The sequence below is a fragment of the Neophocaena asiaeorientalis genome, unplaced genomic scaffold, assembly GCF_003031525.2.
Source record: "Neophocaena asiaeorientalis asiaeorientalis breed wild unplaced genomic scaffold, Neophocaena_asiaeorientalis_V1.1 scaffold308, whole genome shotgun sequence".
In the NCBI taxonomy this organism is placed as follows: domain Eukaryota; kingdom Metazoa; phylum Chordata; class Mammalia; order Artiodactyla; family Phocoenidae; genus Neophocaena; species Neophocaena asiaeorientalis.
The window spans coordinates 2145781-2173184 of record NW_020172768.1 but is presented as its reverse complement, the minus strand read 5'-3'; the positions used below and the strand labels follow the sequence as shown (position 1 = coordinate 2173184).

At 37.9% G+C, this 27404-nt stretch overlaps 1 protein-coding gene across 3 annotated transcripts; it reads right to left on the bottom strand.

The window, feature by feature from the left end:
• Window positions 1–76: 76 nt before the first annotated feature.
• CHEK1 (checkpoint kinase 1) lies at window positions 77–25469 on the bottom strand. Of its 3 annotated transcripts, none has more exons than XM_024740746.1 (13): window positions 25348–25469; window positions 24499–24583; window positions 22702–22925; window positions 21441–21505; window positions 21279–21348; window positions 17308–17496; window positions 16536–16640; window positions 13831–13926; window positions 9527–9635; window positions 9164–9341; window positions 8660–8791; window positions 2183–2284; window positions 77–957 (listed from the first exon to the last, which is right to left on the bottom strand). In XM_024740746.1, the coding sequence occupies exons 2-13, from the start codon at window positions 24561–24563 to the stop codon at window positions 862–864; spliced, it is 1431 nt and encodes a 476-aa protein (XP_024596514.1). In that variant the 5' UTR covers window positions 24564–24583; window positions 25348–25469; the 3' UTR covers window positions 77–861. The 3 variants fall into 3 exon arrangements, with proteins under 3 accessions (XP_024596514.1, XP_024596516.1, XP_024596515.1); XM_024740748.1 differs by lacking the exon at window positions 25348–25469 and adding an exon at window positions 25122–25161 and having other exon boundaries at window positions 119–957; XM_024740747.1 differs by lacking the exon at window positions 25348–25469 and adding an exon at window positions 24849–24917 and having other exon boundaries at window positions 119–957.
• Window positions 25470–27404: the final 1935 nt, after the last annotated feature.

The following is a 27404-nucleotide window of genomic DNA, read 5'->3' as shown; positions in this document are numbered from 1 at the left end:
CTTACATCTCCCCCCACCTTCTTTCATGCCTTATCACCTAGAAGCTTAGTCACCAATAAGTTCACAGAGTTAGCTATTCATTTTCAAAATAGAATTTATTTCTGTAATAAAGAATTAAAATATAGCTGTGAAAGTAGAAAATAATATAGAAAAATATTTAAAATGTGCAACAGTAATTTTGAGTAAAGGTAGTTAAGCACTAGAGGTTATGCTCAACTTCTACTTGAAAGACCAATCATATATATTATTACCTACACCAGAAAAAACATACCTACTTGCAATTTTAATTAATAATTATAATTCAAAAACAGGTTTACACACCTGGTCAGGCTCTTTTAAAAATATAAATATAAATCTTGGGGATATATTTTTTGAAGCTGGCTTCACTTCACAGACTGATAAATCTACTGTCCCAAAATCACAAGGTTGTTTTTAGTAATTCATCCATGTAATCAAGCCAAAGTGGCGGAAATATGTACTTTTTGGATGAAACCTAATGTTTTGGTAAAAATGGAACAAGAGTATCATTTTTCATTATGTTGGTATAAAAGCTGGTAAGCTCATGTATCCCCAGAGCTTGGTTTCCACCAGGTGGGTCTCAAATTCAGACACTAAATGCAGATGAAGAAATATCTAGTGAATTCTATCTATCCCTTCCCCAAAGTTTTACTTACAATTAAGATATAGGTATTATTTGTATGAAGAACATACAAAAAGAATTGGAAACTGTTTGGCTAGAGGGAAGACAACTCTTCAGGGACTACTGTTTGCAGTTTGCAGAACAGGATAATCTTCTCTAGGAAGAATAATGTCCACATAGCAGCACTATATTCACCAGGAATCCCAGAGCCAGTGGATCTATCATGTAGCAGGAAGCCAAACCTTCTGGCTGCTCACAACATCGCTCAGCTTCCCTTTAATCTTCAGGAAGTGTCTCTTGAATTCCAATCCATCACCCTATATTAGGAATAATATCCAAAACTAATGTCAAAAAAACAAGAAAAAGAGACTATGCCATAAAATCAAACTTTCTTTAGGGGTAAGTAGAGACAAACATCCATGGATATGTTCAGATACAGTTATCTTCCGGTCTTCTTATGAATACAAAATATCTTGGTAGAAGAAATGGCTACATAAATAATTCTGACTTGACTTTGGGCCCATCACTGCTCCCACCACCCTGGGCCCAGAGAGCAGAAACAATGGCATCCTGTCCATTTCAAGGGTTGGTATCTCTGGACCTATGTCATTGTTTTTCATAGGTGTTTATAAACTAAAAATAAGCTACACAACTATGCTTTAAGTCTTGCCACAACAGAGCCAGTGATTCAGTTATGAGAAGGGTTTCTCTACACTAGGATCTTAATTTAATTCCATACCAAGCATCTGGACAATAGCACTGCAGCAAATCTCCAACATAAAGAATGTGATCAACTCCTCCAACCTCATTTAGAGCCACATACAATCTTTCGGTAAACAGAGAATATGATACTTTGGTCTTATATGTCAAGGGCTTTAAAACTGTAACCTCAGAACCAATAATTTCTAAAGAAAGAATCAGAAATGTGAACAAAACTCCATGTGTATGAGTATTAATCATAGAGTAGCTTGTAACAAACAGATAAAGGTTCATTAATTATAATGTGCAAACATTTGGACAAATCATAATTTTTATGAAAAAATATTAAATGCAAATTCAATAAGAAAAAGCTTAGAATGCTACAAAATATTAAGGGTAATTATTTTAAGGACAAAAATAATTTAGGACTATTTTTATTTTTTTATTTGTTATTTATTTACACATTCTACAAAAAACAAAAACTTTTATAATAAGGAAAATGTCATTTGAAAAAACTGTTTTAGAATAGCTAATGACAAGAACAAATGTTCATAATATTAAATTTAAAAAACCAGTTACCATATATTTATAAATATAATGCCATTTAAAAAAAATCTACACGTAAGAGTAATTCCATAGAGGATATATTATAAGTAATAGTAAGGTTATTGTAATACAATATCAAAAATAAATCTGTATTCTCTTTGGATACAAAATTAAAGTTGATTCTTATCTTCTTTATACTTTTTTGTGTTTTTAAAATTTCTAAAATGAACATGTAATACTTCTTTAAAAATAGCAAAACAAAATTTTTTCTTTTAAAAAGTGTTCTATTCTACATACCTTAGAAAGCCGGAAGTCGACCAAGATCTTCTCATTCATTTCTACCAAATTCACTTTGAAAATGAGTTTATTGTTTCTTCTATCAGTTGTTGATACAGTAACCTAAGACAATGAAAATAAGGTCAAACCAGATGTGTGGGCAGAAAATACTCTAAATAAAAACTATAATCTTAGTTCAGTGATACTACTGGGATAAAAATTTGAGAGACGCTTTTATAACAGGAGCTGTGCCAGCTGAAAATCCCACTCCTTCTAGGACTTTCCTCTCCCAATGGGTATGTGTGTGTCCAACCAGACCGACCTGTAAACAGGACGCAGCTCCGTTATCGGGGATTGAGTCTATGTGAACTCTTAGCAAAAAAATAAATTTAGTATTTTACCAAGATACAACCAAAAGAGGAAACAACTGAAGAGAATAAAATTGGGGGACTTCCCTGGTGGTCCAGTGGTTAAAACTCCATGCTTCCAATGCAGGGTGTGTGGGTTTGTTCCCTGGTCGGGGAACTAAGATCCCATGTGCCATGCAGCATGGCCAAAAAATGAAAAAAAAAAAAGAAAGAGAGAGAGAGAGAATAAAAACGGACTGAGAGGAAAAACAAGATTATTAAAACATAAAGAAAAAGAGAGGCCAGATTTGTGGGTAAAAAGCTCTAGTGGCAATCAGAAGATGGTGAAGGTCTTAAGAGGCCTTTCAACTTCCACTTTTAGTGTTTTAGAAGCTCAGGCTAGAAGAGTGACATGGAAAGAAAGGCCAGACCAACAGCCAGCACCAAGACCCCAAACGTGGATGAGGCTGGCCTGGACCACAGAAAAGCCATCAACTCTAGCTGGATGAATGAGCCCAAGCAAGATCAGCAGGTTTGCCTAGTTGAGCCCAGCGCAAATTACAACAACATTTTTAATAATTCTCACCTCAAGAAATGACTATTAAAGAAACACAGGTGTACCACAACGGTGCAACACTGGAACAACATTATGTTCTGGGAAAACACAAGACACTCAGTACATCTGAAGTAGGTTATTAAACTTCAAAGACAAAGGAAATTCTCCAAAGATTCAGGCAGAAAGAATTAATTGAGGAGTAATGTCGGTAAAAATGGGAGATTAGGAAACTTCAAAAGCCCATTAACTCCACAAAAGCAATGAAAAATCTGGCAAAAACTGTCAGAATCAACTTTTTCAGAACACTGAAAACTAACGAAAAGCTTGCAGCAACACAGGGGCACTCATACAAAACAGATGAGCTTTCTCACATTGTAACCACCTTATTCCCAACTCCCACTCCTCAGCTCAGTAGTAGCCTTGAAAATAACCATCCACATTCCAGGTCCAGGTACAAATGCAAGAATAAACCTCATTCATAAACTGTCTTAAGCTGTTCTACCTTCCTGCAAGACCTGCTCAACACACTTGTCTTTATTTTGCCTGCCTAACTACACAGGACTTGTGTTAAAGTTGCCACCTGGGGAGCATCTGTCAAAAGTACCTACAGGCAAATGCTTTAACCCTTGCTTACTGGGGTAATGCAGAACAGTTGGGACAAACAGATTACCTAAAAAGGCTGAAAGGAAAGGTTTAGGAGTGAGACGTTTTTGAGGGATAAGAGTTCTGAAAATCTCTCACATATTCCTGGGACTGTAAAGCCTATACTTATGCCCAAGGCACTGTACATGCTCAAGAAAGGTCTGAGAAGGCTCTAAGCTCTGCCTCTGGCTGACCATGAGGCACCACACAAGCAGGAAGTGAAGGCTAACGCAGAGCTGTAAACTGCCTGGCTGGGTATTGACGGCATGCCCCAATACGCACATAGAACCCCTCTGCAAAAACTAGCTTTTGGTTCCAGGAATTTAATGTTTAATCATTAGCTGACCATTGAGCTAACAGAACAAAGATTTCAGAGATCACACACAACAAAGAAGACAGACACTATAATATTTGATCAGAAATGTCACTAAACAATCAAAAACTACATCAATTGTCAATGATAACAAACCCTGGGAAGAGGGGAAAATCTATTTCCAGGGTTGTCACATTGTAATATTCAAAATGTCCAGTTTTCAATAAAAAAGGATAAAGCATACAGAAAAATGAGAAAATATGGCCCCCACACAGGAAAAAAGAAGTCAGTAGAGAATGTTCCTAAAGAACAGAAAGAAGAATGAAGAAAAATGAACAGAGTCTAAGAGACCTGCAGGACATCATCAAGTGCATCAGAATATGCACTATGTGAGTCCCAGAGAGAGAGGAGGGAATGGGGCAGAATGAACATTTGAAAAAATAGTGGCCAAAAGCTTCCCAAATTTGATGAAAAACAATCCCATCCAGGAAGCTGAATGAACTTCAACTAGGATAAAATGAAAGACATCCACACCAAGATACATCATATTCAAACTGTTGAAAGACAGTGACGAGAGAATCTTGAAAGCAGCAAGAGAAAGTGACACATCATGTGCAGAGATCCTCAATATATTAACAGCTGATTTCTCATCAGAAACCGCGGAAGCCAGAAGGCAGTGGAATGACACAAAGAGCTAAAAGGAAAAAACTGTCAAGAAGTCCATATCTGGCAAAACTATCCATCATAAATGAAGAAATGAAGACATTCATAATTAAAATTTGATAGAGTTTGAAACTACCAGACCTGCCCAAAAAAGAAAGAGTAGGGGCTTCCCTGGTGGCTCAGTGGTTGAGAGTCCACCTGCCGATGCAGGGGACATGGGTTTGTGCCCCGGTCCAGGAAGATCCCACATGCTGTGGAGAGGTTAGGCCTGTGAGCCATGGCCGCTAAGGCTGCGCGTCAGGAGCCGGGGCTCCACAACGGGAGAGGCTACAACAGTGAGAGGCCCGCGTACCGCAAAAAAAAAAAAAGAGTAACAGAAGCCCTTCAGGCTGAAATGAAAGAATGCTAGATAGCAACTCAAATCCACATGGAGAAATAAAAAATATTGGTAAAGGTAATTTACATCGGTAAATATAAATGACAATAATAATCAGTTTTGTTGTTTGTAACATCTATTTTTTCCCTACCTGATTTAAAAAGACAGCCACATAAAGCAATAATTATAAATCCATGTTGTTGGGTACACAATGCAAACTATAATCAAAACAGAACTAAAGTGGTACACTAACATCAAACAAAAGACTGTAACAAAAATTTTTGCAAGAGACAAATAAGGACATTATATAATGTTAAGATGATCAAGAAGATATAACAATTATAATCATATATTTATCTAGAATCCAAACTCCAAAATTTATGAGGCAAAAACTAACAGGGTTAAAGTAAGAAATAGAATTCAGCAATAGCAGCTGGAGAGTACAACATTCCACCCTCAGTAATGGATACAAAAATTAGACAAAGATAAACAAAGAAATAGGGCTTTCCTGGTGGTGCAGTGGTTAAGAATCTGCCTGCCAATGCAGGGGACATGGGTTCAAGCCCTGGTCTGGGAAGATCCCACATGCCGCGGAGCAACTAAGCCCATGCGCCACAACTACTGAACCTGCACTCTAGAGCCTGCGAGCCACAACTACTGAACCCGCATGCCACAACTACTGAAGCCCACATGCCTAGAGCCTGTGCTCCACAAAAGAGAAGCCACCACAATGAGAATCCTGCGCACCTCAACAAAGAGTAACCCCCACTCGCCACAGCTGGGGAAAGCCTGCGCACAGCAACGAAGACCCAACACAGCCAAAAATAAATTAATTTAAAAAATAAATTAAAAACAAAGAAATAAAAGACATGAACAACACTATAATGCAACTAGACCTAACAAATATGCCTAGAACACCTCACCCAACAACAGAATCTACATTCTTCTCAATCACACCTGGAACATTCTCCAGTATAGGCCATATGTTAGGCAACAAAACAAGTCTCAATAAATTTTAGATAATTAAAATAATACTAAATATCTTCTCTGACCACAATGGAATGCAATTAGAAACCAACAACAGAAAGGATTTTGAAAAATTCACAGATATGTGGAAATGAAACAGCATACCTAAATAACCAAAAAGGAAATCACAAGGGAAATTAGAAAATACTTTGATATGAAAAAAACTGAAAACTCAAAATATCAGAACTTATAGGAAGCAGCAAAAGCAGTGCCCAGACATACATTTATACCTATAAGCACTTACACTAAAAAAGAATGATATCCAATCAACAACTTAGCCTTCCACCTTAAAAACTAGGAAAAAAAAAAGAGCAAGGTAAATCCAAAAGAAGGAAATGATAAACATAGTAAGGAGAAGAGAGAGATAAATTGGCAAACCTTTAGCAGACTAACCAAAAAAAAAAAAGAAAAAAAAAAGATTCAAATTACTAAAATCAGGAATAAAAGGATGTTACTACAAACTTTACAGAATCTAAAAGGACTATAATACTACAAAAAATGGTATGCCAACAAATTGGATAACCAAGATGAAATGGACAAACTCCTAGAAACACACAAACTCCCACAAATGACTCAAGAGAAAATAGATCTATAACAAGTGAAGACACTGAGTCAGCAATCAAAAAATTTCCAACAAAGGAAAGCCCAGGACCAGATAGCTTCACTGGGAATTCTACCAAACTTTTGAAGAACTAATACCAATCCTTCTTAAACTCTTCAAAAAATAGAAGAGAAGGGAATACTTCCTAACTTGTGCTATGCGGTCAGTATTACCCTGATACCAAAGCCAGACATCACAAGAAAACTACAGATCAAATCCTTTATGAACACAAAAAAAATTTTCAGCAAATACTAGCAAACTGAATCTATCGAACACACTAAAAGAATTATGCACCATGATCAAGTAGTATTTATCTCAGGAATGCAAGATGGCTCAAAATACAAAAATTAGGGCTTCCCTGGTGGCACAGTGGTTGAGAGTCCGCCTGCCGAAGCAGGGGACACGGGTTCGTGCCCCAGTCCGGGAAGATCCCACATGCCGCGGAGCAGCTGGGCCCGTGAGCAATGGTCCCTGTGCCTGCGCGTCCAGAGCCTGTGCTCCACAATGGGAGAGGCCACAACAGTGAGAGGCCAGCGCACCAAAAAAAAAAAAAAAAAAAAAAAATCAATTAATGTAATATACCTTATTAACAAAGGAGAAAAGTTTAGCCAAAAAGTAACATCCCAGATGTCCATCAATGGATAAATGGATAAACAAAATGTAGTCTATCCACACGATGGACTATCATTCACCCACTGAAAGGAATAAAGTATTAATAAATGGTACAACATGAATTAACCCTGAAAATATTATGTTAAGTAAAAGAAGACAAACACAAAGGGTCACATACTATACAATTCCATGTATATGAAATGTCCAGAATAGGCAGTTCACAGAAAGTATATTAGTGGTTGCCAGGGAGGAAGGTATGAGGAATGACTGCCAATTGGTATGGAGTTCATCTGGGGGGCAGTGGAAGGTTCTAGATTTAAATGGTGATAGTTGCATAATCTTGTGAATATACTTAAAACTACTAAATTGTACCCTTTAAAATGGTTAAAGTGATCATTTTTATAGCATATGAGTTTTATCTCAATAAATCTACCTAAAAAAAGAGTGTATTATCTATACAAGTGAGAGGAAAATCAGGCTGGCCTCAGATTTCTGCACAATCATATTTTTCCCTAACTTTTAATTTTGAAAGCTTACAAATCTACAGAAAAACTGGAAGAATTGTGCAATAAATAACCACAAACCCTTTATTGGTCTTATCAACCTAGATAGCATGTTTACTTTTCTTTTTTTATGTGATTGTCTTTTTTTTTTAGCTTTTAAACTAAGTTATCAACGGCACACACTTCACTATGTGCCTCCTGCAAAGACATTCTCCTACAAACCACAATATTATCATCACACCAAAAATCTGACACTGATTCAAAAACATTATCTAATATAAAACCCATATTCAAATTTCCCCAACTGTTCCAATAACATCCTTTATAGCTTTGTTTCTTTAAATCCACGATCTAGTGAAAGATCATGCCTTGCATTATTTATCAGGCCTCTTTGGTCTCCTTTAATACAAAATATTCCTCTTTTTGTTTTTCATGATATTAAGATTTGTGAAAAGCCTAAAGACAGGTTAGAATGTCAATGTTATAAAAATGCTACAATAACATAAGCAACAAAAATTGGTAGATGGGAGCAGGGAGATGGAGGAAATATGGGATTGTTCATGGATCCATCTTTCATAGAAGGGAGTTGATTGTTAACTGTTACAATTTAAGTATAGTACATAGTTTTAAAGAAAATGACTTGAGTCTCTTAGTGTCTTTAATAACCTTAAAGAAGTCTTTTAAGAAATATTATTTCTTAAGATAAAGAACATTTTACTTAAATTTCTTCAGTTTCAACTGTTTCTTTTTCTAATTAAACTAATTATATTTTTAAAATATACTGACAATGATAGTTTTTTATTCAAATATTTAAATTTTTCTTCAGGAAAAAAATATAACGGAAGTCAATGAAACATACCTGATTCATACAACTTTTCTTCCACTGATAGCCCAATTTCTCACAAGTCTCTTTCAGGCATTGGTAAGATTTGTCAGCATCCAATTTGGTAAAAAATCGTGTCATTCTTTTGACCAAGCGCTGCCAGGGGTTCTACATGTCAAATAGAGGAAAGCTGAATAAATCATCAGATTTATCACCAAAAGCAGTCATATCATAGCTATTTGGTCTGAAAATTTTTTTCTCTGACTTAAGATTCTTATACATCAGAGTCTCCCCTAGGGATTCCCTGCTGGTCCAGTGGTTAGGACCCTGCGCTTCCACTGCAGGGGGCATGGGTTTTATCCCTGGTCAGGGAATTAAGATCCCATGTGCCATGATGTGGCCAAAAAAACAAACAAAAAACAAAAAAATCTGTATCAAGTTTTAATATTACATTTCTTAGATTTATATATTAAAAGAAAAAAAAAGACTTTAAGACAATAAAAAATAAAGGGCTGCCATTATTTATTTGAAAAACTTTACCTGTGAGGATCCTGGGGTGCCGAGCAACTGACTATTCAGAAGCATATGATCAGGACATGTGGGCTGGGAAAAACTGATCCCTTGTACCAGTTTATCAATGTATGAAGGGCTGGTGTCCCATAAGGAAAGACCTGTCCGTGGTTCTGGCTGAGAAGTGGAGTACTTCACATTTTCTTCACTGCAGCATTAAGATATGGAGAAAAGTATATCTTTAAATAAAATTCATCAGGCCTTTCTTATATCACATTACCATTCTCACACTGAAAAACATATTCATCATAAGAAAACAATATATACTTGTATTATTTTTCATGGGGACTATGATATCCAACAACTACTTGATTTTTTATTAATCAGTCTTACCTAGAAGCACTGTTTACTGGAGAGAAGTCCAAATTCGATTGAATATGCTTAGAGAATCCGCCAGGAGACTCTGATACACCACCTGAAGTGACTCGGGGCCTCTTTGCCCCTAAAAAAGAAAACATAAATACAAACGCTTTCAAGTTTTCTATGCAGATATTTTTTAATTAACCCAGCTGACAACTTGAAGAAGTAAAACCATATCTAAATTCATTTATTTAACACAAAATACTTATACGACAAATAGTGGCTCCTCCTACATGATTTTATGAGAAACGTGGTCGTTAGGAACTTAGTAGGACTCACTTGCCAAATTGTATAAACTACACATTTCATAAATCCTGACCTCTAAGTATGTTCCAAGTGCAGGCCATAATTTTAATGGTACCATTTATAGTAACAGAATAATGTTCGATGAAGACTGAGAGACCCAGCTAAGGCATCAAAAATTTTTTAAATAGAAAATAATTTGTGATGATGACAATGAACATTATGAATCTGTTCTACCCAATCTTCTTTGCTCCTCTAGAAAAGCTTTACCTAAAATAATCATTATATAGAATATGATGCTACTATAAATTCATGGCTACTACCCTCAGCTGGATCCTCAACCTGGACAGTTAGTCCTACGTTTCTCTAGTCAGTTTCCTCTCCCTTTCCACAATGATTCTTTCAAAACTTCTATACTCCTGTCAGATTAATCAAGACCACCCTCCAGGACCTCATTACTTAGCATATGATACCATCTCCCATTTCACAAAGAAAATAAAGTCACTGGAAACTCCCTCAACTTGCCACTACCAAATCCACTAACTTACTTGCATTCCTACCCATCCTCTCCCCTTCCATCCTCCCATCAAATGTCCATCCCTCTACTTGTAGTTGAGCCCATACCCTCCTTTCTCCTCAGGGACCTTGACGCTCTTTTATTCCCTCTCTCTTAGACTTTGAGCCTCTTCCTCTCAACTGGATCTACCCCCAAACCATTTAAACATGCTTAAGTTTAACCAACATTTTTATTTATTAATCCATTCATTCAAATATTTTATTAAGCCTACTATGTTATCAGGCAGTAAGATGGGAGAAACGGCATGTTGTTATGCTGATAAGAAAGATACAGTAAAGAGGGAAGAGTTAATAATGAAGCAGAAACAGAGAAGAATTGCTAGACTGAATAAGCACAAGAGAACTGCATCTAGTGCTCAAGAGAAAGGGCTGGTTTGTATCTGGAGCAATTTAGCCAGAGCAATGGGAGAAAGCAGAGTATACGAGCACAGAGGCAGTTAATCAGGTGGGTAGAGATGGTGGTAGGAGTTTGTGGGAATTCCTTTGTTATTGCTTCTGTTTCCCAGCGAAATAGGAAGTATTGCCACCAACTGAGAGTGAGGATGGAGAAGTTGAAGAGAAAATGAAAGGTATAAAAATGTGATTTAGGAGAGTAGTGTTGTGAAAGAAGTGGGGAAATGCATTATGATTGCCTGGAAGGATTAAGGGCCCACTTGAGATCAGTGATCTTGAATTGAAAGCAGACAGTGCTGCATATTTTTCTTCAGCTGCAATCAGCTGTGGAGGTATAAGTGTAGAGTGGGTACAAAACAGGATTAAACTTAGGTTAGGTAGACTTGCTCAGTAAGTATGATGAAGAGAGAATGGGCAATGGACTTCCCTGGTGGCACAGTGGTTAAGAATCCACCTGCCAATGCAGGGGACATGGGTTCAAGCCCTGGTCTGGGAAGATCCCACATGCCGCAAAGCAACTAAGCCTGTGCGCCACAACTACTGAACCTGTGCTTTAGAGCCCGCAAGCCACAACTACTGAGCCCGCGTACCACAACTCCTGAAGCCCATGTGCCTAGAGCCCGTGCTCCACAACAAGAGAAGCCACTGCAATGAGAAGCCCGCGCACCTCAATGAAGAGTAGCCTCCACTCGCTGCAACTAGAGAAAGCCCGTGCGCAGCAACAAAGACCCAACACAGCCAAAAATAAATCAATAAAATAAATAATTTTTTTTTTTAAAGTGAGAATGGGCAAGGAAGTTGAAGATAAATGTAAAGAAGTCATTACAGTGACTAACCTTGGGATTTAAAATAGTGAGGATGGAACTTGGGACTGAGAAGGGGGCAGATAAAAGATAGTGAAAAGGTAGTAGAATTGATGGCCTGCAAGTCCAGGTGGGATCAAAGTGTTGCTGGAGTCAGGGTACTAGAGGGAGGAAACCAGAAAAAAATATACTGGTGGTCCAAGCAGGATGCTTGAAGACAAGATCGCTAGAGGAGAGAAAGTCAAGGAAATGTGAGGTGATGACAGTGGAAGGACCATCTAAATGAATATTTAAATTACCAAGAACCATGACAAAAATTAGGTCAAGAGCTGTATTGGAGAGAGTGACAGTGTGGCAGGAATTTTAATTTGAGGTTCAGAAGGTGATTATTACGAGGGAATAGTGGGTGGTAGTCTGATAATAGGATTCAAAATGACGGGCAGAGGAATATGAAGAAAGAACAAGGAGGATGCCTGCTCCACTCCCAGATCAAGGGTATGAGGGTGCAGGAAAGAAAACACCTACCGCCTGAGAAGAAGCAATGTCCTGAGAAGAAGCAATGTCCTCAGGGGAGAGCTGGATTTCAATTAGAATAAGGTGAAAGGTAAAAGAAACATTCAGGGAAGAGTTAAAAATTCCTCATTCATCTCTAGCTATTGTTCTCTCTCAGCCAAACTTCTTTACTGAGCTGTCTACACTCTGCTTAACTCTCTTTTACACTAGAATCCTTGTACAATAGAGTTTATTCTTTTTTTTTTTTTTTTTGGGGTACGGGGGCCTCTCACTGTTGTGGCCTCTCCCGTTGTGGACCACAGGCTCTGGACGCGCGCGCGTGGCATCTTCCCAGACCGCGGCACGAACCCGTGTCCCCTGCATTGGCAGGGGGACTCTCAACCACTGCGCCACCAGAGAAGCCCTAGAGTTTATTCTTAACTCTCCACCAAAACTGTTCCTGCCAAGATCATGAATAACTGCCGTATCATGGAATCCACAGGACAAATTTACTCCACATTCTTCTGATGTCCCATCTCTCTGGCTACTTTTCTGTTTCTCTGGCCTCTGCCCATCACTTAAACACTGGCATTCCTTAAAATTTCATATACTCAATTTAATTTACTACCACAGTTTAAATCACCATCTATTTACAGAAAGCACCTAAATTGACATCTCCAGCTTAGCCCTGTTTCCTGAGTTACACACATGCATGCACACAAGCACACACACACTCCTATGAGACAGTTTTACTTAACTTCTCAAATTCAAATAAAATGTCCAAAATTGAATAAAATTTCCCTGCAAATCTGTTTTTCCTTTTGAGTTACATCGAAGTCAATGGTTTCACCATTTACACAGCTGTTCAAACCAGAAAGGAGACATACTTTGACTCCTCACTCTCCTTCATTTTCCACATATAAACAATCATCAGTATTATCAACTCTAGTTCTTAAATTTCTCTGGAATCAACTTCTTCTTTCCAATCCCACTATCACTAACCTAGTCTAGCCTACCATCTTCTCACATCTAGGATCAAAAACAGTGAAAAAAAGTAGCTAGAAAGATCTTTCAAAACCAAACACATAAGCATGTCATTTCTTTGCTTAAAGTCTCTCAAAAGGTTTTCCCAACAGCCTTCGGTTAAAGCCCAAGATCCTTAACGTGGCTTACAAGGTCTTCCACGGTTTGGTTGCTATCTACCTCTCCAACCTCAAGTCAAACCTCTCTCTCTCTCTCTCTCTCTCTCTCTCTCCCTTCTCCATTCACTTACTTTCTCAGCAAACATTTACTGAATGCCTGTGATGGACCACACACTATGCTAAGCACAGGTGATGCAATGATGAACAAGCCAGACATGGTCCATCCCATACTGGCCTTCTCTCCAGTTCCTCAAATGCACCACTTTCTAACCTCCAAGACATCCCAGATGCCGTTTCCATGTTCAGAATCTGCCACTCATCTTGCTACTACTCTTCTGGCTAGCTCCCCTTTAATCTTCAAATCTTAGATTTAATGTGATTTCCTCAGCAAGATAAGTGTTCTTTGTCACTTAAGACTTGGTCAAATTCTTAGCTGTAGTACCCTGACTTTCCACTTTATAATTATTAATGAGCTTAAAATTATTTTTTCTATTTCTGGTTTTTGTACTAGACATTATAATCTTCATGAGGACAGAGACCACAGCTCTTTTGTGTTGTTGACTTATACTGACTTTACAATTACCTTTTTTTCACAGAAAAAAAAATACTTGTATTTTAAGGATATTACCTTTCTTGAGTGGTTTGTTGTACCATCTATCTTTTTTGATGTCTGGGATGGTAATCCTTACTGATGGATTCTCAACTAGGATTTTATGCAGCAGAGCTGAAAACAAAACATTAAGACAACATTTATAAAAGACTCAAATAGATTAGAAAAGCCTACAGCTTGTGGTGTAGAACACACATCCTCTATTGCTTTCCTTATGTCCAAATATTATTTCTGGGGAAGAGAAAGAATAAAGCTACTGAATTTTTGCTTTTATTTCATGCATTCTTTGCTACCGTCTATATCTTTGAATATTCTTCCCAGAGCTGACTCTCAGTTGTTTGCAAATAAATAGAACAAGAGCTAGGTGGAAATGTTTCTCTTCACTTGATATTTATACAAAGATAGCAAAAAAAACCCCTTTTATCCATTTTCAATACCAAACTTCACTGTTCCAATGTGTCATATTAAGTCCTCATTCACACAATTTAATAAGGGAAATTTACTTTCCAATAACTTTTTAAAAAATATTTATTTATTTGGCTGCGCTGGGTCTTAGTTGCGACACATGGGATCTTTGCTGCTGCACACGGGATCTTCACTGCTGCATGCGGGATCTTTAGTTGCGGCATGCATGTGGGATCCAGTTCCCTGACCAGCGATCGAACCCAGGCCCCCTGCATTGTAGGCACAGAGTCTTAGCCACTGGACCACCAGGGGAGTCCGTCCAATAACTTTTTAAGAGACAGTAATAAAAGCAACCATCATCCTAAGGTACCTTAATTATATTGATAAAGAATTCATTCATCTCCCAACACCAAAATAATTTTCTAATGGACTGAAGATTTAAATGAAAAAAATAAAGCCTTAAAAACATAAATGAAAACATAGGTAATTTTTTTCTAATGCTGAGGGTAGAAAAGACCTTTCCAAACATGATGATATAGTCAGAAACCACAAAGGACAGGTACTAGATTTAAATAAATAAAAATATAAAACTTCTGGGGACTTCCCTCGTGGTCCAGTGGGTAAGCCTCCATGCTCCAACACAGGGAACCCAGGTTTGATCCCCGGTCAGGGAATGAGATCCGCATGCATGCCACAACTAAGAGTTCACATGCTGCAACTAAGAAGCCCACATGCCGCAACTAAGACCCAGTGCAGCCTAAATAAGTAAATAAATAAATAGCTACTTAAAAAAAAAAGTTAAGTTTAAAAAATATATATAAAACTTCTGCATGTCAAAATAGCATAAACAAAATAAAAATACATGACAAATTGTCAAAAATATTTGTAACGAATGCAAAGATCTAATGACATTAATGTTTTTCAAAAACCTCATATAAAGTAAAAAGAAAACCTCCTACCAAAAATGAGCAAAATAGACACGTTCACAAAAACAGACTAAAAGCTAATAGATATACAATGAATATACAACTTCATTGGTACTAAATTTAAAATAAAAATAAAAAACAGAGGGGCTTCCTTGGTGGCGTAGTGGTTGAGAGTCCGCCTGCCGATGCAGGGGACACAGGTTCGTGCCCCGGTCCGGGAAGATCCCACATGCCGCGGAGCAGCTGGGCCGGAGAGCCATGGCCGCTGAGCCTGCGCGTCTGGAGCCTGTGCTCCACAACGGGAGAGGCCACAACAGTGAGAGGCCCACGTACCGCAAAAAAAAAAAACAGAATACAGTTCTTATATGTAGGCCTATTAGATTAGTCAAAAAAAAAAGTTTAAGGGTCTTCCTTGGCAGTCCAGTGGTTAAGACTCCGCGCTCTTCCACTGCAGGGAGCACGGGTTCCATCCCTGGTCAGGGAACTAAGATCCTTCATCCCGCACAGCATGGCCAAAAAAAAAAAAGTTTAAATGTAAACTAGTTAGACTGTGATGAAATGGTACAAACTTTCCGGAAAACATTTTGGCAAAGTAAACAATAATAATTAAAAACTGTATACATCTTTGACCCTGCAATTCCACTTCTGGGGTTTTACTTTAATTAAATAAGTTAAAGGTATGTGCAAAGATTAAGTTATATGGATGATCATCATATCTCTTTCACAGCAGTGAAAAATTAGAAAAAATTCTGAATCTCTAAAAAGGTGAACTGGATAAGTATAGTAAGCCAGCCATGTCCATATAGCAGAATACCATCACAGTCTTTAAAAAGAGTGATGTAGACCTACAATTACAGTCATGAAAAAATGTTCACAAAGCATTAACACACACAAAAAAACTGGTTACAAAATAACATGTATAGTGGGATGTCATTTTTTGTGAAAACACACATACTTATAAATAATATACATATATAACAAACACATAGTTTTTACTACAAAATATAGAAGCACATATCAAAACATTAAAAGAAGCTATTCCGTGGGAGGGAGGGAGACGCAAGAGGGAAGAGATATGGGAACATATGTATATGTATAACTGATTCATTTTGTTATAAAGCAGAAACTAACACACCATTGTAAAGCAATTATACTCCAATAAAGATGTTAAAAAAAAAAAATAAAGAAGCTCTTCCTGAGTGCTGGGATTATAGGGTTGGATTTTACAATTTTTTAATTTATTATTCTTCTACTTCATCTATAAAGATCATGGATTATTTACATAATGATTTAGAAGTTAAAAAGAAAAAAAAAATGTAAGAAAAAAATTCAAATAGCACTAGGCTTCATTATCCAAGAAATCAGTACTTTACATCAAAATAACCCAGTTACCTAGAGGAGCAGAATCGATTTTTTTCCAAGGGTTGAGGTATGTTTTTTTTTCTTTCCAATCACAATATTCCTGACAACTATCACTAGGCTGGTCCCACGGCAATTCTGAAAAAGAAACAAGTCCCAGTTTTCTGAGTGTTCAAATAATTATACAATTTTAAGGGAAAATAATCAATGACACAAATCCAGTAAAAGTTTCCTCCAAATTAATTCAATATGGTTTCCAAACTAAGAATGCCAACTCTAAGAAATTTTAGAGGCACTTCTAAGATAGATAGTCCACTTCCTGCCTTACTCTTTTCCAAAAGTATTCACATGAATTTTAAGAGAGAGCTACTGTGATATTTCATTTAATAGCTATACATACTTCATTTTTAAAAACCTTTGGGATTAAAAGTTCCAAATTAGTTATAAATAAGGTAATATTAAAATACTATCACATAAATATGGATCCCCTTGATTCATTTCATTTATTTTGGTATAAGAAACCTGGCTTTCCTAAGGACAGGAATTTTATCATGATTAAAAAACTCAAAGCTGCTGCATAGCACAGGGAGATCAGCTTTGTGACGACCTAGAGCGGTGGGATAGGGAGGGTGGGAGAAAGGCTCAAGAGGGAGAGGATATGGGGATATATGGATACATATAGCTGATTCACTTTGTTGTACAGCAGAAACATACATAACATTGCAAAGCAATTATAATACTCCAATAAAGATGAAAAAAAATTACGCAGAAAAATAAATAAATAAATAAATAAATAAGCTCTTACCTCCAGCCAACATTGCAGTAAGTACTATTCCACAGGACCAAACATCAACTGGTTCTGCATGAAATTCTTTTCTCTTTAGAAGTTCTGGAGCAACATACGGTAAAGTACCACACATCTTGTTCAATAAACGCTCACGATTATTATGCCGAAACACTGTTGCCAAACCAAAGTCAGAGATTTTGAGGTTATCTAAACCAAAGGAAAAGAGGATGGCACTGGATAAAAATGTTTTGTAAATAGATATACTTAAAGGAGTTGAGTTGTATTGGAAAACCACTGGTGTTATGACCAAAAAGAAATTTTAAAAAAGAAGAAATTAAAGACATTATCATATAGTTAAAACTAGAAAAAGGCCTCATGGCTTCTATTAACTTAAGACAAATATTGTCAATACACAAACAGTATGGACCAGATTAAAGAAAGATCCTGGAGTCAAAAGGGCCTTCTAGAAAAGAGCACTCCAGACTTAAACACTGAAAAGAGAGCCATGCCCTCATCGGGTTGTGCAGAGGGCAGGAGGGAGACATCAATAACATACTAGGCACAACTTTTCCAGCAGTGGACAAACCCAGCTGGCTGGACCGAAACTAAAGACCCACAAACCACCAGAACTTCTTGTCAAGGTGGCTAAGTTTAGAAAAGGAGGATGACTCTGTACAGAAAACAAACCAGAAGAGCAAATTTCCACTCTATAACTTCCCATCTTCAGCACACACAAGCTATCGGCAGAACCTTCACCTTAACTACACTTAGTGAATATCTACCGTAACTGAGTGACACTGTGCTAGCCATGTAGGTAGATAAATTACTGAAGACTAACAATAACAACTGCTGTCGAGGTTATGAAAATATAGAACATTACAAGATCTTACAGAAAGGGAATCTAACCCAGTCTTCAGAGATAGGGGAGACTCCCCTATTATTACGTATCAACTGGTAAAACTTTTTTAGAAAGCAATCTGGCAAAAGATGCCAAAATTTGAAATACTCATGCTCTTTGAACTAGGAATTCCCACTTCTAGGACCACACCCACAAAAGTACTTCCACAAATTCACAAACATAAGGATATCCATACCATAACAATACTGTTTGTAAATAACCTAAATGTCCATCAATAAAGAAATGATTAAATCTTATAGTACACATGTACAATGAGATTATGTAGGTAACAAACAAAAAAACACAAGGTATATCTATATGTACTGACATGGAATCAGGTATAAATGGAAAAAACGGCAAGTGCCATAATAAATATTCATTATAACATGACCTAATTTTTATATTGGCCTTTGCATTAATTTATAGAATAGTCATCACTGCCTTATATTTTTTTAAAGCTAGAAACAACTTAAATGTTCCAAAACAGGGGACTGGTTCTTTAAAAATCAATTACATCCGCCCAATATAATATGTAAGCCACTGATGTTTACTTCTGTGACTTGGGAGGCGGCCACTGTAATTATCCTTTGAAAAGCTATATATGACACAATCTTGACAAATCACTGAGATTAAGAGTTCCAAGTTACCTATAAGCAATAATCACCGAAAATACTAATGGATGACCACAGTATTCCTTAGAGTCTGTAGTTGCACTATGTCTGTGACATAATACTTAGAGAACTGTATATGATAAATTTTAAATTGAGGAGTGTGGTTACTTCTGAGAAAAAGAAAGGGGCACACATTTGGAAGGAATACAGAGGAGGACTTCAACTATATTGATAATGTTGTATTTCTTTTTAAAAAAATATTATTATTGAATAGAAACAAAAGATTATTTATATAATATGCAAGATATGAAAAATCATTATAATCAACACCCACTCACCTAACACCTAGTTTAAGTACACTCTATTTTCTTTGAAGCCTCCTATAAATCCTTCCCTTTCCTAACTGCAATCCTTCCTTTCTAGAAGATTTTATGTAGCTTGAAACCTATTTAATAAAAAAAGGACTTAATTTGTATATGAGGAATGGGAAGAATTGATTATAATACCATCAAAGCTATTAGTATTCAAAAAGTAATGGACATAGAATGAAAAATAGAAGCAGAGGGAAGTCTCCCAGCTTGTGCTCTCATTTCTTGGGATTCATCAACAGACCATTCTACAGTTCCTTTTCCCAATACACCAAATTTTCTGAATATCTAAAATTTTGCTACATACTTTATGGAACAACTTGCAGAAGGCTAAATAACCAAAGAAGGGTCTTAAGTAGCTAGGTTAGTAGATGGGTTAATAAAAAGATACCTAAAAGATATTAACCAAAATATTAACACTGGTTATAACTGACTGGTGAATTTCTGGTGATTTTTTACTTTCTTTTTTATACTTTTGATCTTATTTCATGATTACTTTTATCTTTATAAAGAGAAAAAAAACAGTATTTTTAGTTTGGGAACAAAGTTTTCACATTCCAGATATTACATATTCACATCTCCATTATTTATATAAGCTGGCTTAATTTATCCCCTTGTATGAAGGTCAATTATAGAGTTCAGAAAGAGGTAGAAGAAGGCTGATAAGAACATACACTGGTACTTATGATGGGGCACGATAATGCCAGAAACACTAAACCTCAGGGTTGGACAAGATGTGAAAATTACTTTGGTCCAACCAGCCAAGCAATGTTTAAACTCCCTTTACAATATCCCTGATAATTAATAATCCAGTGTTTGAATCTCCTGTTAAAAACCTACTACAGGGACTTCCCTGGTGGCGCAGTGATCAAGAATCCGCCCGCCAATGCAGAGGACATGGGTTTGATCCCTGGTCCAGGAAGATCCCACATGCTGCAGAGCAACTAAGCCCGTGTGCCACAATTACTGAACCTGAGCTCTAGAGCCCATGAGCCACAACTGCTGAGCCCACGTGCCACAACTACTGAAGCCCACGTGCCACAACTATTGAAGCCCACGCGCCTAGAGCCCATGCTCTGCAACAAGAGAAGCCACCGCAACGAGAAGCCCGTGCACCACAACGAAGAGTAGCCCCTGCTTGCCGCAACCAGAGAAAGCCCATGCTCAGCAATGGAGACCCAATGCAGCCAAAAATAAATTAACTAAATTAAAAAAAAAAAAACCTACAACAAAGCAACCTGTTAAGTTCTGGGGCAGATCCACTAATGAGGGTCATCTTTGTACTAATCCAAACTGCCTCCACATAGTTTTCACCCACATACTGTGAAGAACTGTATTTAACAATTAGCAAATTTCCCTTGAGTTCCTCAATTATGCCTTATTTTACATAGTTTCTAGCCCTTTCAGCATTCTGGTCACTCACCTATAAAAGTACTTCGGTAGTCTACATGCCTTTCACAGTACTGTCCCAAACACCTATTATTCCCGCCATGGCCTTCCAGAGAAGTGCTGGACTGCTGCCTTCCTCATTCTCACCTTATCACCTTAATTTTCCAATGATCAAATTACATGGGTGACTAATATGAAGTCTGCTGCCTAGTAAGTCTTTTTAAACCTTCTTTGCTGCCAAAGACATGCCATTAAACTGTACTTATTTCGTCAGTTTTTTTCAATCCAAATACTGAATTGAGTAACGATCCAGTATGTGTTAAATCTGACCCACCTCTCTGGTCTGCTAAATTCATCCATCTAACAAACATTGTTGAAAACCTACTATTTGCCAGGCACTATTCTAACACATTAAACAAAACAGACAAAAATCACTGCCTCATATCAGTGGATACTTGTCACCTTTTTCGATCCTGATTCTATAAGCTAACATTAACACTATCCATCCCTCTCAGTTTTTATGACATCCATAAAATATAACTAAAAGCCCTGCATCTTTATCCAAGTCATAAATTAAAAAGAACAAATACGTCAAGGCGAAGGTCCAGGGTATTTCAATTTCATATTTTTTGCCCTGAAATTTCGGTAATGGAAAGCCTTGATCCTGCCTTTGTATGGCTGTACTAAAATGATTAGGTAGCAGCAACAAAATGCTAAACTTACCCCTTTCATCCAATAGGAGATTTTCTGGCTTAATATCCCTGTGAGTTATTCCAATACCATGCAGATAAACCTAAAAGAGAAGCAGAGGAAAGCATACCAGAATAGGGTAACTTACTTCACTAAGACTAATTTTAAGTAAAAGTTAGAGACAACTGTACCTACCACCCCTGCCATGAGTTGATGGAAGAACCTCTGAGCATCTTGTTCAGGCATGCCTATGTCTGGCTCTATAAGAATTAGTTATGAAAGTTAGTTCACCAGGTAAATATAATCAGTCATCAACCACACAGTCTCCTAATTCGAAAGTTAAACATTTGTGATTGTACTTTAGCAAAGAGAATCTAATGCTAACAATGAAAAGATTCTGGAGTCCACTAGTACATATAGTACTTAATAACTCACATTTCCCCATGTGTTAAGTGGCAAAAATAAATTAACATCACAGGAAAAGTACAGAGAAATAACAAACTATCACCCAAATCAAGAATGCAAGCCATACCTTGAAAGCCCCTACTTATACTAACCATGATTTATTTGGTATCTTTCAAATTCTCCCCTAATTTCTTCTAAATGCTATGCCAATATTTTTTCCACTCCTGAAATGTAATTGCCAAAGTGGAAGCCTACACAAATCTAAGTTGATTTCACTAAATACTTAACAACAAATTTAAACTTCATATAATTTCTCGCACTACTACAAAACCATGAAGTCCTGTGAAGTTACTTCAGGAAATACAGTTTTATTAAGAAAGGTTCTATTGTCAGTTATCTTTTATATTTTTATCTCCCTCATTAACTTTTGATTTCTTTTATTCTCAACTTTTCTGAGATAGATACTGAAGATTCTAATAATCACTTTTTAACTACTAATACAATAGCTCTAAATAATAAATTTAGATCCACAGAATATATTTTATGTACTTCTTACTGTTCTTTAATATCAAGACTTTGAATCTACACAGAAAATTTAAGCAGCAAGCACAGATTTTACTTAATATATATAAAGCAATCGTAGAAAATTCTCAATTTCACTTATGTAACAACTCGCTATTATTTTGCATCTGTAAATGTATGCAATGATTTCATGAGACTAGAATGTCTACAAAGAAAAAAAAAACTTTTTCTGCATATGCATACATCACACTTATGATTCTTCACCATGAGACCACAGTTTACCATTCTTAAACTCTACATAATAGCAATCCCACCCCAAATCACTTATACAACTTGGGAAAAAAGTTTCTTTGATGACTCTACATATGTATCCAGTGTTTACATAAGTTGCAAAAACAAGAAAATTTACTCCAATTTCACTATTGCATAAGCAAGTCTGAATGGACAATGAAGAAGCAGCAGTGCCAAGATTAAAAAACAAATTTAAAAACTTATTTAGCATAAGAATTATCTTCAATCTTTTCCATACCTATTCTATCAAAAAGTTCTCCCCCACTACAGTACTCCAGAAATAGATACTGGATATTGCCTTCTCTCCTGTGACCATAGAATTTCACTACATTCTCATGATTTAACATTTTATTGATACAAATCTCTTTCTTAATATTTTCTGGACAGTCTATGGCACGCTTCATGTCCACAATCTTCACTGCAACTGCTTCTTCAGTTCTTCTATTCACAGCAAGTTGAACTCTAAAAATAAAAAGGAAGAGTTATAATATTCCAGACATTTGAATTATATTTCTTTTAAAACTTCAAAAGGCTAAACATAACTCATCCAAAACTATTTTACCTTTATTAGTTTCTCCACCTGGGAGAAACCATGGGAATGGTTTACGCCATGTTCTCAACAGATACTACTCCTTTCTGAAATGTGAAGTATGATAGCTAGTGTTCCAAAGAAGTCATTATGCTGTACATCCAAGTCATTTAATAAATTCTTAATAAACTAAAATGGGATAATAGCAATTCTAGGCCACATCACATATACACATGCTCTATTCATTTAACTTGTTTTTCTTTCACTTTTACTGAGCTATAGTTGACATAAAGCACTGAAACGATTATCACAAGTTTAGTGAACAACCATCATTTCATATAGATACAAAATTTTATAAATCGAAAAAATACATATTTTCCCTTGTGACGAGAACTTAGTATTGACTCTTTTAATTTTCATATATAACATACAGCAGTGATAATTATATTTATCATGTTGTACATTACATCCTTAGTACTTACTTATCTTTTAACTGGAAGTTTGTACCTTTGGACCGCCTTCATCCAACTTCCCCTCCCCTACACCCTGCTTCTGGTAACCACAAATCTGATCTCTTTTTCTATGAGTTTGTTTGTTTGTTTTTGAAGCATAATTGACCTACAACACTATGTTAGTTCCTGGTACAACACAGTGACTCGATATTTCTATACATTTCAAAATGACCACGATAAGTCTAGTTAGGATATGTCGCCTTACAAAGATATTACATAGTTCTTGACTATACTCCCCACACTGTACATTTCATACCGGAGACTCATTTATTTTGCAACTGGAAGTTTGTACCACAGGTATTTCTCTCCTCCCCAGCACCATCCTCCCCTCTGGCAACTACCTGTTTGTTCTCTGTATCTAATTCTGTTTCTTTTTGTTGTTTGTTCATTTGTTTAGTTTTTTAGATTCAACCTATTAAGTGAAATCATACAGTGTTTGTCTTTCTCTGTCTGACTTATTTAAACTTAGCATAATACCCTCTAGGTCCATCCATGATGTCCCAAACGGCAAGATTTCATTCTTGCTCTATTCATTTAATTGTAATAACATTACCTAGCATTTATTAATCCGATACTATATGTGTCTACAGTAACTGTTCTAAGTACTTGTGGGATATGCCATTTTACAGAGGCACACAAGGACATTAAGAAGCCTGCCTGAGAACACAAAACAATGACCAGCAACGTGACTCCAGAGTCTGTTCATTTGCTCATTTAACCACTATGTTTGAACCCCAGGAAGGAGTATGTGGGAGGAGAAACTGACTTCAGAAGTCTCCTCTAGCTCTTTAGGAAGAGAATGTTTTTGTTTTGTTTTGTTTTTAAAAGGAAGAAAAAAAAAATAACCCTTACAAAAGATTGTGTAGCTTCAGTTCCCCAAAGTTTTAGATTTCAAATGCAAAGATCTGTTCTCCAAAATAACCAACTTGTACTCAAAGGAGACAATAGAAAAGTAAAGCAAGTGTGAAGTCGGGGTAAAAGGACTCAAACTCACTCTCCATAGGCACCTTCTCCCAGGGTTTGCACCAAGTCCCAGTCTTCCACAAAGGGCACTGCCATGACTCCACTAAGTCCCGCGGCTGTAAAAGCAGGAACCCAGAAAAGACGGTGGATGAAGACACGCTTCAATAATCTGTAAAGCCGCTGAGCTCCGCCTCTTGCCGTGATTCTTCAAGGTGAATCACAGCTCCTGGTTTCCCCTTACACCTCATCCATATTTTACCCAAGTCTTTAAAGCAAAAGCAAGTATTCTAAACTCTGGCATTTCGTTGGTAACTCACAAGCCCCGTTCCCACGCAAAGCGAAGGCTGAAACGCCGCCTTCCAGGCGGCCGAGGAAACGTACCAGTGGCGCGGAAGAGTTGGGGGACCAGTGCTTTACGGTGGGGAACTGGGGAAGGGGGTGAGAGGTGAAGCGTCGGGCTAGAGTAAGGGGATGTGGGCTAGCAGAGGAGGAAATAAATCGCTACGAGGACCGCAGCCGCTCCTCCCGACCCGTTCACTCCCAGTTCCCACCCCCGCCCCGTCCCCAAGGCCAGGAGGAGCTCGGGGCGGAGCCAAACTGCCCCAAGAAGCGGAAGGGCGGGCTGGGTGACACGCGGACGGCTGGGGCCCAAACCTCGGGTGCTCTCGGCCTGCAGAGGAAGTCTTCTCTCCAGTCCCGTACAACGGGGTCCGCCTGGCACCCCACTCCTCCACCCTCCGAAACCGCCCCTCCGCAGGAGTCTCTCCGATCCTCTAGGCTCGGCGCTGAGAACTTTCTCTCGCTGTGCCCCTCCTAAATCATGTAGCCCCCGAACTCCGGCTCCAGGAACTTTCCCCCTCTACCGGCCGCCCTTCCTCACCAGGCAGTCCTTTGCCCGCCACCACAGGAATCCAAATGCAGGGCTTTTCCCGCCAAAACTTGCTGGCGTCACATTGTCGCAAACGCGCGCTCCCTTGCCGGAAAGCAAGGAGGCGCGCGTTCCTGGGCCGGCTGCTCTGCAGATTGGGCCGGCCAGGGCCTGGCGCCTGCATTCCCTGCAGGCTCACGCTGGCCGGAGTCGGGTTACTTTCAAATCAGGAGGAGAGCCTGGCTGAAGAGGTTTAAGAACTGCCGAGTGCATCGGTGTGAATGACCTCCGGGCCCAAACGCGAAGTGGGACACAGCGTGTGACCTCGGCCGGCCGGCTGGCCGCCCGTCCTCGCGCTCCCGGGGAGAGCAGCACTGCGGGGCTAGCTACCGCCGCCCTGGACCCCCCCGAGCATCTCGCCCCGCTGCCTGGCAGGGTAGCGAGGATCACACTCCGTAAGTGCTGTCTCTATAACTTTAAAGCGCGGCCCAGATAAAACTGGAGCCGAGAAGCCAGGGATAGCTGTTGAGCATTGATCCTGTTTAGAATGAAAGGAACTTTGTGATAGTAGCGAGAAGCATCAAATACTGGCTGCACTGTAATGGGGGGTGGGAAGGCATCGGGATGAAGAAAGCTACTCTTTTGTAGCTGGAGGTAATGTCAGGATAACCAGTTTTACCATGTCTCGTCCGAACAGGCACCAAAACAATACCTCCACTCAACCTTTTTGAAGGAAGTGCAACTGCGTAGCTTAGTTCTACCTGCTCTCTCTTTAATGTGTAAGAAACGGGCAGGTAGAAGCAAAAACGCTGCACTTTACAATGCAAATTTTAAAAGCAGAATAACCAGTTTAGGTGCGAAAGTAAATTCTGAAAAAGGGACTGGCTAGAGAACAAAACAATGTGGAAAAACTGAAATAGATACTCCCTCTCAACAGTAAACTAGACTGGGAACTCAAGGTGCAGGCAAGATCATCTATTCTCCAATTCTTAAAACTGGGCCACATACAATAAGCATAACTAGCTCTTGATTGTGATACTGGTAAAATAAGTGTAAAATATGTTACACAAAAATGCATACATTTGTTTAAAAGACAAAAAACAAGACCAGAACACTTCGAAATGCTTATGTGAGAAGTTTTTAACCGTGACATCACTGTTTAGGTTTCGTATAATAAAGTAAGTTTTCCAGATCGTTTACTCCATTTTCTCTAGTTTCTGCACTGCATGCTGCAAGCAAAGAATATGAAGAAAGGAAGAGGAGGACCCGACCGGCACAGTTCCTTTGTGTCTAGATAGAATAAAGGTATCTTAGCCTGAAAAAAATAAGGCATACACATCTCAGGCAGAGTATCAGTTAAAGAATAGATGCTCACAAAAACCTGTTCCCTTCTGAAACCTTACTAAAATAGTAAATTTTAAGAGTAAATATTAAAATAAATTAACTTAATAATGACATATTAAATTTACTATTTTAAAATAGTAAATGTTTAAAAGGCAATAACCCACAAACACAGAACATGACAAACAAAATTTTTGCAAAGTGGAAAGTCTTTAGATGAATGGTAATTTAGATGAAAGAAAGATGAATCCTAAAGCCAGCAATGGGAAAGCAGAAAAGCAATTTGGTTTACATCATAGAACTCACTAAAGGCTCAAGTTGAATTAGTGACAACAGGTACTGAATGAGGTGAAGGTGGGACTAAAAGAGGGTGAAAAGACTATGTATGAAGCGAATAGACCCTTGGGTCCTCTCCCTCCTCTGTGCATACAAGGAACTGCCCCTCCCCGAAGCTGGTACTAGACTTGAGAGGGTAAATACATGGTTATCTGAACTGGATAGCATCAGGCACAGTTAAGGGTTAGGTACCTAACTGAAACCAAAAGGATTAAGTTTATGCACTGAAGGTTGAACCTGTGAGCCTTCTTTCCTCACTTTACTCCCAGAAATCTGGCAGCCTGGCTTGTATCCTTCAGAGGACATAAAAGCCTTCTCAAGGGAATCTTACCTATATAGAAGAAAAGATCTAAAGATACCAATATCAGGTATTTCATAATGTAACAATGCAG